This window comes from Narcine bancroftii, chromosome 8 (genome assembly GCF_036971445.1).
Source record: "Narcine bancroftii isolate sNarBan1 chromosome 8, sNarBan1.hap1, whole genome shotgun sequence".
In the NCBI taxonomy this organism is placed as follows: Eukaryota; Metazoa; Chordata; class Chondrichthyes; order Torpediniformes; family Narcinidae; genus Narcine; species Narcine bancroftii.
This window is the reverse complement of record NC_091476.1, coordinates 67,342,381-67,356,095: the sequence shown is the minus strand read 5'-3', so window position 1 is coordinate 67,356,095 and position 13,715 is coordinate 67,342,381. Positions and strand designations below refer to the sequence as shown.

The 13,715-nt window shown below is 50.3% G+C and overlaps 1 protein-coding gene across 3 annotated transcripts; it reads left to right on the top strand.

Annotated features, from left to right (window-relative positions):
- Window positions 1-6,875: 6,875 nt before the first annotated feature.
- LOC138740811 (cystatin-like) lies at window positions 6,876-11,790 on the top strand. Of its 3 annotated transcripts, none has more exons than XR_011343171.1 (3): window positions 6,876-7,183; window positions 10,254-10,364; window positions 11,303-11,790. XR_011343171.1 is itself a non-coding variant. In XM_069893950.1 (3 exons), the coding sequence occupies exons 1-3, from the start codon at window positions 8,428-8,430 to the stop codon at window positions 10,539-10,541; spliced, it is 438 nt and encodes a 145-aa protein (XP_069750051.1). In that variant the 5' UTR covers window positions 8,351-8,427; the 3' UTR covers window positions 10,542-11,273. The 3 variants fall into 3 exon arrangements, 2 of the variants coding, with proteins under 2 accessions (XP_069750051.1, XP_069750052.1); XM_069893950.1 differs by lacking the exons at window positions 6,876-7,183; window positions 11,303-11,790 and adding exons at window positions 8,351-8,685; window positions 10,473-11,273; XM_069893951.1 differs by lacking the exon at window positions 6,876-7,183 and adding an exon at window positions 8,365-8,685.
- The last annotated feature ends 1,925 nt before the right edge of the window (window positions 11,791-13,715 follow it).

Sequence of the window (13,715 nt, the reverse complement as noted above, 5' to 3'; positions counted from 1 at the left end):
TTTCCCGGTGGGGGGGTCTCCGGTCATTCCCCCACCCTGCCACCGATGGAAAAATGTACCGGGGATTGGAGGTCAATTGGGTGGCAAGCAGAAAGGGCCTGTCCAACATTTTTCCTGAGTGCACATTAATTGCAGGAGTTCAAGTTCATCATCATCTGATTGCGCGTCTCCAATCGTGCTCTCCAGACCGCGGCGCGCACACGATCACAAATAATCAAAATAAACATACAGAAATATTTGGGACGTTGGTCACAGTTACAGGATATGCTTCAGCAGTCTCACAGCCTGTGGGAAGGAGCCCAATACATTTGGAACGGTGGGAGGAAACCGGAGTACTTGGAGGTAACCCACGCAAACACTGGGAGAGTGTACAAACTCCTTACAGACAACGCTGGATTTGAACTCCGGGCTCCGGTGCTGAAACACCTTTGCGCTAACCATGCTGGCCGTAATAATGCATTAAAAAATGTAATTTACTGTACATGCACCAAATTTTGTCTGCTGCAAGGCAAAGAAAGTTACCGTGAGCGCCCCAACCATAGGAGAAAGAGAGTCCCTTCAGGGACACTTTAGTGTCCATGGATTTGCCTCCAGCACTTCTGCAGCCAGCCGCACAGACTTCAGTTCAAGCCATTGGCAGCCCAGGCTCCAGGTCCAAACTTCAGGATCAGGAAGCCTTCAGCGCCCGAGACCTGACGGCAGCCTCTTCTTGTCCTCAGTGCCCTCTCAGATCCTGGTTCCCACAAGCCCGTCCCCAGCAACCTGCATGTTCTTTCGGCTGCAAGCCAGCTATGACAGAGGGAATCCTGCCCCTTCAGAGTGGGGAGGGGGAGGGGGTTGGGCGTGCCACAGGCATAACCTGCTGCTTTAAAGGGAAGAATTGCTAAGTGCTTTTTCAAGAAAACCAGTGCAAGAGATGCCTCAACCTTCAAACAGGTTGCTCTCCAGACATTTTAGCTGTTTTATATTCGTGTAATATCCTTTGCCAACTGTAAAGCAGACATTCTCCATCAGAAGATATTTCCTGGTGCCCCATACATCAGAGAAAGAGAAGCAAAGAGGGATCCCACCCCCCGCCAGAGTCACTGAGTGTCCACGGATTTACCTTCGGTGCTCCCACAGACTTCAGTCCAAACCCTCGGCAAACTGAGCTCCAGATCCAAACCTTTGGCGTGCTTGATGCCCTCTTGCATCCCAGCTCCGATACACGGTACCCCTTCAGCCATTCTCTAGCGGTCTGCCACAGTGTTGACTGCAGTTGCCTGCGTGGGGTTCCTCGCCTTGGGCCGGAAACAGCCTGTGCATTCTTCAGTCGCAGGGCAGGCTCCCCCACCACCACCACACTGGTCAGCCGCCGGTGTCACCGTCCCGTTGAGTCGTCTCCTCTGCTTGTTCCTTTCAAATGGGGGGTGGGGGTGGTCTTCCCATTTTTTTGGTGCTCTGCTTCCCTGGAGACTGTGGCTCCTTGAGGCCGCAGCCAGCACAGGCACTGCTATCTTCAACCTCCAGATTTTTCAAAAGGTTTGCTTCCTGAAAGAAAAATTGGGGATGATGAGAGACAACTTCAAGCTGAACACAAAGATAACTTCAGATCTGCTGTATCATGCAGAAAGTTGGAGAAACTTTTATGTCCTGAGCCAAGCTCTCAGGTTGATGGCCCATGTTGGCAACCAATGTGTGGAGCCCAGGGTTTGTCTTGGTCACCAATTCTACAGAGGTCCCCAAAACCAAGCAGCAATAGATATTAGCCAAGAAAAATGGTCACTTAAACAAAATTTGCTTTTAATTATCTTTAAACATGAAAACAGAATCACACTTTAACTTATCACTATTGGCTTAACTAACCTAACTTAAGCACATGTGTATATAATGTGTGTGAAAGTTCAGAAAAACTCTTTGCTTCTCAGTCCAATCTCACTCCTGTAGGCAATTCTTATACTGTGCACAGAATTTAACATTTATGAATCTTCACCAGGCTTTGGTGCTCAAAAGATAAATAGTTACCGCTCAGGAAGGTTCTTGTCAATTTTCAGAGAGAGATTTGTTGCACGTTGGTCACCCAGCCACTTTAGTGTCTTGGCGATGAAACTTGCCCCTTCAGGATTCTCCAGATGATAACCTCTTTCTTTTAGGTCACCACGGAGTTCCTTCTTGTTTCTCTTATTCCCAGTGAAACATTAGACAGCCAGTCCTCTTCTCTTGCATGAACCACAAGGGCTTTGAACAGGCTGAACTAAGAACTCACAGTCTGTCTTCAAAAATGGGATTTTCCACAAGCTTGTCAGCTTGTCTTGTTCTGGTCCCAGCTGTTGTTGCTGGCTGTAACACTAGAAGTAATCTGTGTGTGTGTGTGTGTCTCTCTCTCTCTCTCTGAGTGAAAGCCTGTTTGTCTCTCTGCTTGAAAAAGCACATGACCCTCTTAGAACAGCAAATTCCACTGCAGTCGGAATCCGGCACCGACAAGCTCTTTCATCTGTTGCCTTTTTGTTAACAGTAATCCATTAGTGAAGTCTCTTGGGCACTCTCTGAAGCTCTTGCAAAGGCTCTGAGGCCCCGACATGTCCAGCATGAGCAGAGCTCCAGTATTTTAAATAATTTTGGTTTTAAAATGTGTGTAACAAACAAACCCTGCCCCAATTTATCTCCCAAAACCATATCTATATACTCTGTCACATGCTTTCTCAATAAGTGCAGTCATGCAGTGTCTTTGAGCCTTAAGCGTGAGCTCGCCGCAGATGGTGCAGAACATGTTGCAGCTGTCGCGACGTTGGTGAGACTTATCCGCTGGATTGAATCTTCCGAAAGACAATAAAAGTTATGGTTAAGTACACTCACTACGCTATTGCCTGAAGAACATGTGCGTTCGATCTCTATCAATGTAATGCACAGCATCTGGATGTGTGAGATGCTTTTATAGCCTATCTGCATCTATCCTGACTAAGCATGCCCAGGGCCAAAGACAACATTTGCGTAGCACCTGCACCGAGGCCGTGCAAAAAGTGAAAACACAGTGGTGCTGTCAATCAGCAGGTCCAGGAGTGGCATTTTATACAGCAAAAATAAAGACACATAAGCAACCTTTTGGGCTTGAACCCTTCATCAAGGTGAGAATGAAACAATGAAGCCCAACATTCCATAATCTGGAGGAGCAGAAGACTATTCGGTCCATTGAGACTGCTCCACCATTCATCAGCTGATCCATTCTCCCACTCAGCCCCTGCCTTCTCCCCATTACCCCTGACACCCATCAATCTGCCTGTAATGCACCCCAATGACTTGGCTGCCCGCGACATCAAATTCCAGAGACTCTGGCTAAGTAAATTTAAATGGGCGCCCTTCAATCCTGAAGTTGTGCCCTCTAGTCCTTGACTCCTCTACCGGGGTGGTGGTGGGGGAGAACAACTTTGCTGCACCTATTCAGTCCAGGCCTTTCAACATTCAAAATGGTTGTACGAAGTTCATCCCCCCCCCCCACCCCATTCTCTGAACTCCAAGGAGTACAGTCCAAACAGTCCTCGTGTTAATCCCTCTCCAATGCCCGCACATCCTTCAAAAACTGTACTCCGTACTCCAGAGCCTTATCAAGCCTCAACATCGCATCCCTGCTCTTGTATCCTTTAGATATGAACACCAACATTGAATTTGCCTTCTTCACCTGGAGATTAACCGTTAGTGTATCTTGCGCGAGGTCTCACTTGTCTTCTTGCTCACCTGCAAACCAACAGTTTGCGATTTGTGCACAAGCGTGCCCAAGTCCTTCTGCATACTTGACGTTTAAATAATATTCTGATCTTCCATTTTTCCTTCCAAAGTGGATAACCTCACGTTTACCAGCATTGTGCTCCATCTGCCCACTCACTGAACTTATCCATATTTCCCTGCATACTCTCTATACCCTCTGCACAGTTTGCTTTTCCACTTGATTTGTTGCCATCAGCGAACTTAGATACATGACACACTGTCCCCCTTCCCGAATATAAATGTATATCATGAACAATTGTGGGCCCAGTAAACGATCCCTGCTCACCACTTATTATTTTGGGAACCTGCTGCATTTAAGCTAACAAAAGAGTTTCTTTGGCTGATTTGCAATGTGTTTGCCACTTTGCCTATAGAAGAAACCATTCCACAGAAGATGCTATAGCCTTGTCATTTCACTCCATCCTGACCCACCTAGAGAATAACGCCTGGTTGTTGTCCATTGATTTCAGCTTGGTGTTTAATACGATCATGCCCCAGAATCCTCACTGTGACTCGACCCTCCCCCACCTTCTCTGTAACTGGATCCTGGGATTCCTATTGGAAAGACCACGGTCTGGGTTGGTGGCAGAATGTCGATCGCTGGTGCACCTCACACCACTGACCCACAACGTTGCCAGGTCCAGCTCCAATGACATCATCAGGTTTGCAGAGGATGCCACAGATGTTGGCATCGTCAGCCACAGCGATGAGTCACGCGATAGAGAAGAGGTGGGAACTCTCAGGAAATGGTGCGAGCATAACAACCCAACTCTCAATGTGGACAAGACGAAGGAGATGATCGTGGATTTCAGGGGGACCAGGAACCACCACCCTTCACAACACATCAACAACTCTGTTGTAGAGGGAGTGGAGAGTACTAAGTTTCTTGGAGTTGGGATCAAGTATATAGATATGTTTTTGGGTGATAAATTGGGAAAGGTTTGTTACAATAGGTCGCATACAAACACTTTAAAATAGATCTTATTTGAAATACTGGAGCCTTGCCCCATGCTAGACATATCAGGGCCTCAGAGCTTTTGCAAGAGCTTTGGAGAGTGCTCAATAGACTTCACTAATGGATTGTTGTTTACAAAAGGCAACAGATGAAAGAGCATCTCGAAGCCGCCTTCTGTCTGGAGGTATTCTAAGAGAGTCAAACAGGCTTTGTGTGAGAGAGAAAGACACAAAGATCTTGTGTCAGTGTTACAGCCAGCAGAAGCAGCTGGGACTGGAACAGGACAAGCTGGCAAGCTTGTGGAAAGCCCCATTTTGGAAGACGGCCTGGTCAAAGCCTGTGTGGTTCATGCAAGAGAAGAGAACTGGCTGTCTTAATGTTTCACTTGGAATAAGAGAAACAAGAAGGAACTCTGTGGTGACCTGAAAGAAAGATGTTATAATCTGGAGAACCCTGATGGGACAAGTTTCTTTGGCAAGACACTGGAGTGGCTGAGGGAATTAAAAGGAACCACAAATCTCTCTCTGAAAACCGACAAAACCTTCCTGAGTGGTAACCATTTACCTTTCAAGCACCAAAGCCTGGTGAACTTTATAAATGTCAAATTCTTGTGCGCAGTGTAAGAATTGTCTGCAACCAGTGAACTTGGAGGAATGAATTGAAATTGGACTGTGAATCAAAGAACTTTTCCGAACTTACACACACATTACATACACGTGCACTTAGAATTAGAAAGGGGTTAAGTTAGGTTAGTTAAGTTAAAGTTTGAATCCATTTTCATGTTTAAAGATAATTAAAAGCAACTTTTGTTTTAGTAACCATTTGTCTTGGTGAATATCTATTCCTGCTGGGTTTTGGGGTCCTCTGGGCTCATAACCTATCGTGGACACTCATCACCTCACATGTCAAGAAGGCACAACAGCGACTGTACCTCCTGAAGTGGCAAGGCTACCAGCAGCCATTATGTCCACCTTCGACAGGACCCTCTTTTGAGAGCGCCCTGGCTGGCTGCATCACCATGTGGGCATGGTCGCTGCAGAGAAATGGATCAGCGGTCCATGCACAGGACCATAAGAGCGGCAGAGAGGATCATTGGAGCCTCCCTCCTCCCCATCGACATGATCATTGTCTGAAGAGGGCGCGCATCTTCCAGCTGCTCCTGTCAGGGGAAGAGATTCAGGAGGATCAGAGTCATCACCACCAGGCTGAGGAACAGCTTCTTCCCATGGGCAGCGAGAACTGTGAACGATCAAAAGGAACTACTCACGCTGACCCTTCGAGACTCTCGTGTTCATGAAATTATATTTAGTGATGTATTTGTCTTGTCCTACATGTACAAAAATCACAGCGCTGGAGAAACTCAGCAGGTCAAACAATGCCCTTTATACAGCAAAGGTAAAAAATACATAACCGACGTTTCGGGCTTGAGCCCTTCATCAAGGTATGGGAGAATGTCGGCAGGCATCCAAGCAGAAGAGTAAGGTCGCAAAGGGAGAGAGAGGGGACACCAGTGATCAAGGGAAGGACGGTTGGCTGAGTGAACTGGAATGGGTTGGGGGGGTGGGAGAGGAGAGCAGGCCAGTTGGATGAAAAGTCGACATCAATGCCATCGGGTTGGAAAAATCAGGTGTTGTTCCTCCAAAGTGAGGGTGGTGTTGGTGGGACAGTACATGAGACCATGGAAAGACATGGGAATGTGACACAAAACTGAAATTGTTAACTACTGGAGGGTCACTGTCACTGTAGCAGATGGAGTGATCTCCCAATCTATTATGTCTGGTTGTGTGAAGGTGGTTGTTGTGTACCGAGGACCGGAGAATGTTGTCTCGTCAGGTTGTACATGTGCAATCAGATGAAAAGAAATTGGACCTGACGACCCAGGAAGCCGAAGGTGGGAAACCCACAAAGGAGCGTGCTAATATCCGCACACATGTTGACGAAGATCGCAATGGGACCTGGGTCTCGAGAGACCGAGGCAGGAGATTTCCCTGGAATGAGAGTCCGGGTGTGGAGAGTGACACATAGCCAGACGCTGTTCATGGAAATTATGGAGGTGGGGGGAGTGTGTGACGAAACGCATAGACATCCTGGCCCCTCAAACTCCATCCCATTGCCTTTGGTTTCCAGATGGCTTAATGTTTTGGAAGAGTCATGGCCGTCACGTGATTTCACTGACACCCCCCACCTCGTCGGAATACATGCCAGCTGTCAATCAAGGTTTGGTTCTGCCCCACCCATTAGTGCACAACTTGCTGTTGGGAGCCATATAAATTATCTGGACTGGACTCTCCAGCCTGCCTGTTCTTGGCTTAGGGCCATTGTAATTGGATTAACCCTGGCACTAAGCCATTTGACTCTGCTAACAGCTTGGGCTGCACCCTCCAGCGCTATAAAGGTGCCAAGTGCTCTCTGTTTTCTCTTCTGCTATCCACAAGGGACCGACTTTACTCCTGGCTGAGGAGCGAGGAACAGCTCTGGAGAAACTTGGTGAGCAGTGCACTAAATAGGGTTGGGAGCGTTGATCATTGTCCGTAAATAACATAGAGCCGAGCCTGCACAGAGTCAAGGGGTGGTAGGAATTGTATTTGACTTTTCCCTTGATTGTTTGTGAGTGTGTGCAGTTTGTTCCCATGTTCGTTATTAGTTGCCTGCAAGTGTTTAATCAATTACCAACTTTTCCCCCATAAACCGTCGCCGATAAAATGTCCACGTTGTTCAGTCCCGACTTTCCCCTCGGTCGCCAATAAACTCTCCGCGTTGTTCAGTACCAATCCTTCATTACAAAAGCCTATGTTCAGAGTCCTTGCCTTTGAGACCTACCAAACCTGTTTCCTCACTCACAGCCCTCATCAACTTCTCTGAATCTCAGTGCTGCAGCCTTCCAGCAGTCTGGGAGACGGAATTACTGTCAGCCGCACATTCCCCTCTCCGATTTTTACAGTGGCCGCTCCCTCCGTGATTCTCTTGTCCCCCTCACCCTCCGCACCTCTCGCCCCCTTAGTAACTACTCCTGTAGTCCCAGGAGACCAAGTCGAGCCATCTTTATTTAACGCTCATGCACGGAAAAGACGAGATGGAGTCTCCAGGATCACCGAACATATTTGAAGTTAAACAGATTAAAATATTTCGATGTATGCAGTCACGGACCATGGTATCCTATCCCCCAAATGTTTTGCGAATTCAGGAGCCTCATGGTGGGGGCAGTGGGCGGGGAAAACTGTGGCCTAATCTGGGCGTAAGGGCCTGAGCTACAGATGGCAGAAGGGAGAATAGTTTGTGTGAGGGATCCTTCACAATGTTTATTGCCTTGCGCTTGCATCGAGTGCTGACGATGGTGGGAAGAGAGCCCCCCCTGCTTCTGTCCACACCTCTTCCCTCAGCTCGATTTAAGTGTAGTGTCGTTTCACCGGTGAATCTGAGCGCCGGATTCGAAGCCAATCGGTAGCACCGTGAAGGCGTGGCGGCCAAGTGTGCCGCCTTCACCTTCTGCATCCCCTTGTACATCGGAGAGACGGGTTGACCGCTCCGTTGAACGCCTGAGCTCTAAGCACCACAATAGTGGGAACCTCCCAGTGCCCCCCTACCCCCCCATTTCAATTCCTCCATCTCCTTTCCTTGCTGTCGTTTCTGTCCATGGTCTCTTGTTCTGCAATTGTTGTGCAGTCAGAGGTGTCCTGCATTGTGCAGTCAGACAATAAACTTGTCATCTTCCGCCCCGGCCCCGCACAAAGATGGCGGCGGGTGTGCGGGGCGGAAGAGACGCGAGCGGAAGCGAAGGTACGTCACAGCAATGGCGGCGTCTGGGTGGTTGCTGGTGCTGGCCTCGCTCCTGGCCGGGGTCCGGGCCCATGCCCGGGGGCCTGGTCCCCGTCCCCGCGAACGCGGACGACTTAGTGAATGCGTCGCTTGCGGCGGAGAAAGACTACAACCAGAGGTCGAACGATAAATATTACCAAGTCGTGGCCCGGGTGGTGACGGCGTACAAACAGGTGGGGGTGGGGTCTGGGGGAGGGGCGTCGACACAGGTGGGGGTGGGGCCTGGGAGAGGGGCGTCCAAACAAGTGGGGTGGGGTCTGAGGGAGGGGCGTCCACACAGGTGGGGGTGGGGCCTGGGAGAGGGGCGTCCAAACAAGTGGGGTGGGGTCTGGGGGTGGGGCCTGAGGGAGGGGCGTCCACGCAGGTAGGGGTGGGGCCTGGAAGGTGGGCCGTCCAAACAGGTGGGGGTGGGGCCTGGAATGTGGGCCGTCCAAACAGGTAGGGGTGGGGCCTGGAAGGTGGGCCGTCCAAACAAGTGGGGGTGGGGCCTGGAAGGTGGGCCGTCCAAACAGGTAGGGGTGGAGCCTGGGGGAGGGGCGTCCAAACAAGTGGGGTGGGGCCTGAGGGAGGGGCGTCCACGCAGGTAGGGGTGGGGCCTGGAAGGTGGGCCGTCCAAACAGGTGGGGGTGGGGCCTGGAATGTGGGCCGTGCAAACAGGTGGGGGTGGGGCCTGGAAGGTGGGCCGTCCAAACAAGTGGGGGTGGGGCCTGGAAGGTGGGCCGTCCAAACAGGTAGGGGTGGAGCCTGGGGGAGGGGTGGCCAAACTGATGGGGGTGGGGTCTTTGGGGAGGGGTATCGAAAAACAGGTGGGTTGAGGGAGGGGCGTCCAAACAGGTGTGCCCTGGGGGGGAGGGGCATCCAAACAAGTGAGGAAGGGGCCTGAGGAGGAGTGGTGGTGGTGTCCAAATAGGTGGGGGAAGGTGTGTCCAAACAGGTGGGGGAGGAGCCTGGTGGCACGGGGTGTCCAAACAGTTGGCGGGAGGGGCAGTGGCGGCATCCAAACAGGTGGGGGAGGGGAGTCCAGGCAGGTGGGTGGGCCTTGTGGGTGGGAGGAGGTGAGATATGGTGGGATGGGATGTGAGTGCTGGCGTCCAAACAGGTGGGTGGGGAAAGGTAGAGGGGCTGGTGGGGTGGGTGGAAAGGGAGTGGGGGAGGGGGTGGTTGAGCTAGGGGGAGGGGGTGATAGAGGTGGGGGAGGGAACTAGTCCGAGCAGGTGGGGGGAGAGGTGGAGACGTTTAAACAGTTGGGGGGGAAATGGTTGGGGGAAGAAGGTGGAGGGGGTGGTGGTTGCAGCATCCAAACAGATGGGGGGAGGAAGGGTTGGGAGGCCTGGGTGGGAGCGGAGGAATGAGAGAGGTGGTGGAGATGGGGGGAAGCAGTGGGGTGGTGGAGGTGTTCAAACAGATGGGGGATTGGCCTGAGAAAGGGGAGGGGTGGAGGTCAGGAGGGGAAGAAAGTTATATAGGAGGAGAGTGGGAGAGAGAGGAAGATTGAAGGTGATGGGGAGGGAGGGCAGTAGGGAGAAAAGGAGTGCGATGAAGAAGGTGAGGTAATGGGAGTGGAGAGAGGGGTGAGTGGAGGGGAGATGGGTATGGGAAGGGAATGGTGGGATATGAAGATGACAGAGGGTAGATGGAGAGGATTTGGAGGTGGGGGTGGAGAATGAACCCCCCCTCCCATCCCCAGAGACCCGGATACAGTCCGCTTGTGCCCCTGTGAATATTTTCTCTCCCTGGCCAGGTCGTGGCCGGGTTAATGTACCACCTGCGTCTGGAGCTGGGGAGAACGGATTGCAGGAAGTCCAGCGCCACCTCTCAGAGGTGCAACATCCAGAATTCTTGCCTCACCAAGGTGGGTGACACTCTGATCTCTGCGTGGCTGATGGGAGAGTGGGGTCTGGATGTCATCGACATCACCAAAGTGTCGGAGTGATCTGTTTCTCAAACCTGTCTCTTTAAGGTCTGGTACCCACCCAGGGTAGGTCTCCCACAGGTGACGATGGAGAGATGTTCCCTGGAAACCGAGTGAGCAATGAGGGATTCCCAGACACGTGCGCGCATCGGCGGGGGGGGGATGATCCGCCCCCCCGTACCACAAAACTGCTGAAAAGGCCATTTGCGACCTCTGTTGAATCATTGTAGAACTGATCTTGTTTTGCACCTTGTCTCAGCCCTGACACCACCATCAGCAGCTCTCCACACACACACACACACACACACACACACACACACACACACACACACACACACACACACACACACACACACACACACACACACACACACACACCTACTCACCCACCCACATTCACCCCAAGACACAAGCACCCCCATATGTACCCCTGCACATTCACACCCACCTACACCTCCCACACCTGCTCTCTCACACACACAAACACCCCCCTGACATGCTCACACACACCCCCCCCCACGGTCACACCTGCTCACACACACGTATACCACACACACTCACTCAAGCACCCCTCCACATGCTCACACACAAATACACACACCCACAGTCACACGTGCTCACACTTACACCCCATACAAACGCACCCCCGTACATTCGCTCACACATATGCCCACACAGTCACACACCCGCACTCACTCAAATCCACCCACCCACCCAGCTGATTATGTTGGAACTCCTGAAACCTCAACAGTCATTGTAGTTGGTCTCTTCCTGACCTGCTGTACTAATATTGCTAACTCAGCAGCAAATCTTTATGAACTGACTACCTAGTAAAGTTCTTGCATTTTTGATTGGTCTGTGTTTGACATTTGTGCAAGGTGAGTCAAGAAAGGGGAGTGCTACCAGTGCGCCAGATCCTCCCTTGAGGTGGGTTTACACACGAGGTGTGAGTTTTGCAGAGGGTCAGCGATGCTAAGGAGCTACGGCCAATGAATGGTGATGTATCGGAACCAGTCCACGGTACAGAAGAGGAGGAGCTGGTGGTCTGAAAGCGCGCTTAGATGGGTAAATCCCCAGGAGCTGGATGGGGCGCAAGGTCCTGCAAAAGGGAGTGGACGCAGCCCAGGGCATCACAGGCAAAGCCCCTCCCCACCATCGACGGGGAACGCTGCTGACAGAAAGCAGCAGCAATTATCGAGGATCCGCGCCACCCAGCACACACGCTATTCTTGCTGCTGCCATCAGGGAAGAGGTACAGGTGCCACAAGACTCGCGCCACCAGGTTCAGGAACAGCGGCTACCCTTCCATCACCAGACTCCTCAATGACAAACTCAACCAGAGACTCATTAAAGGACCCTTACTTTTGCACTTGGTTTTTTTCCTCTTTATTTACAGTCAGTTTGTTAACATGTTGGATACAGTTTTTTTTGCCTTGCCAACAAGTGGTCATTCTGCCTCACCCACAGCAAAAAAGGATCTCCGGGTTGGACCCACTAAGATCCATCCCACCCCGGCCACCCCTTCCCTCCTCCCATCAGGAAAATGGAAAATCGCCTAGCAATGTCTTCAGAAAGTTTCTTTCCTGCAGCCATCAAGCTCCTGAATGAGCCCCACAACCACACTCTCGTATGTCCTTCTACCTTGTACAATTCTGTATAGGTTCATGCTGCTAGCAGACTAACCCTTTTCGCTGTACCCGGTGACCAACTAGGAAAGGAATTTAGTCTATTGTCATCTGATTGTACAAGTACAACCCAACGAAACAATGTTCTGTGGGGGTCCTCGGTGCAAAGCGGTAGACCCACAACCAGACATGATGCAGACAGACAAACAATACACAAGCAGAACAAGAATTTTAATTGATAAACATAAATAAATAAAGATTGCTTTGTGCACACGAGAGTCAGCTGTGAGAGCCTTTCCTACAGTCACTCAAAGTTCTCACTGGCTGTGGGGGAAGAGGCTGTTCCCCAGCCTGGTGGCACTGGCCCTGATCTTCCTGCACTGATCTTCCCGCATCTCTCCCCCCACCCCCCCCCCCCCCCCCCCCCCGACAGGAGCAGCTGGAAGATGGAGGAAAATGCCAACTCGCGAAGGGGCAGTTTTGGATCTCCTATTAGGGAACAAGATAGGTCGGGTGGTAGAGGTTAGCGTTGGGGAACACTTTGGGGTGAGTGATCACAATGCCATTAGTTTTGGGGCTAGTAACAGAAGAGAATAGAGGTGGGCCGAAGGTTGAGATTCTTGATTAGAAGAAAGCAAATTTCGAGGGGGTGAGAAAAGATTTGGAGGGTGTGGATTGGGATAAGATATTTTCAGGGAAGACCGCAGCAGATAAATGGAGGATATTCAAAGGAGAAGTTCTGAGAGTCGGTCTGTCCCCGTGAGGATTAAAGGTAAGGTTAGAAACTGTAGGGAACCTTGGTTTTCAAAAGATATTGGGAACAACTGTTCGGAGGATGTGTACAACAGGTAGAAACAGCAGGGAAGGAATGAACTGCCTAAGGAATATAAGGAGTAACAGAAACCTTTAGAAAGAAATTAGAATGGCTAAAAGGAGATACAAAGCTGCTTTGGCAAAAAAAAAAGTTAAAAATAATCCAAAGGGTTTCTTTCGGTACATTAAAAGTAAAAGATTAGTGAGGGATAAAATTGGATCCCTTGGTGATTAGGGAGGTCAGCTCCGTGAGAAGCCAGAGGAGATGGATGAAATTTTAAATTTTTTAGTATTCACTAAGGAAATGAATCTTGTGCCAGATGAAGTAAAGAAATCTGGTCGGGAGCTCATGGATAATATAAGGATTAATGAGGAGGTCATGTTGGCTATATTGAAAAAGATCAAAGTGGACAAATCTCCAGGTTCTGACAAAATATTCCCTAGGACCCCAAGGGAGGTTGGTGGGGCATTGATGGAAATATTTAAAATGTCACCAGCCACATGGGAAGTGCCGGAGGACAGGAGGGTGGCTCATGTTGTTCCACTGTTCAAAAAAGGATCCAAAGATTGACCTGGTAATTATGGGCATGTGAGTCTGACGTCGGTGGTGGGTAAATTAATGGAAAGTGTTCTTAGAGATGGTATATACAACTATTTGGAAAGACGGGGATGGATTCGGAGTAGTCAGCAAGGTTTTGTATGGGGTAGATCACGGTGTAACAAATCTTGTAGAGTTTTTTGAAGAGGTTACTAAAAAGGCTGATGAGGGGAAGGTGGTGGATGTTGTCTAATTGATAAGGTTCTCCCTAAGAGGTTAGTAAGGAAGGTGGAAGTATTAGATATTAATGATGAA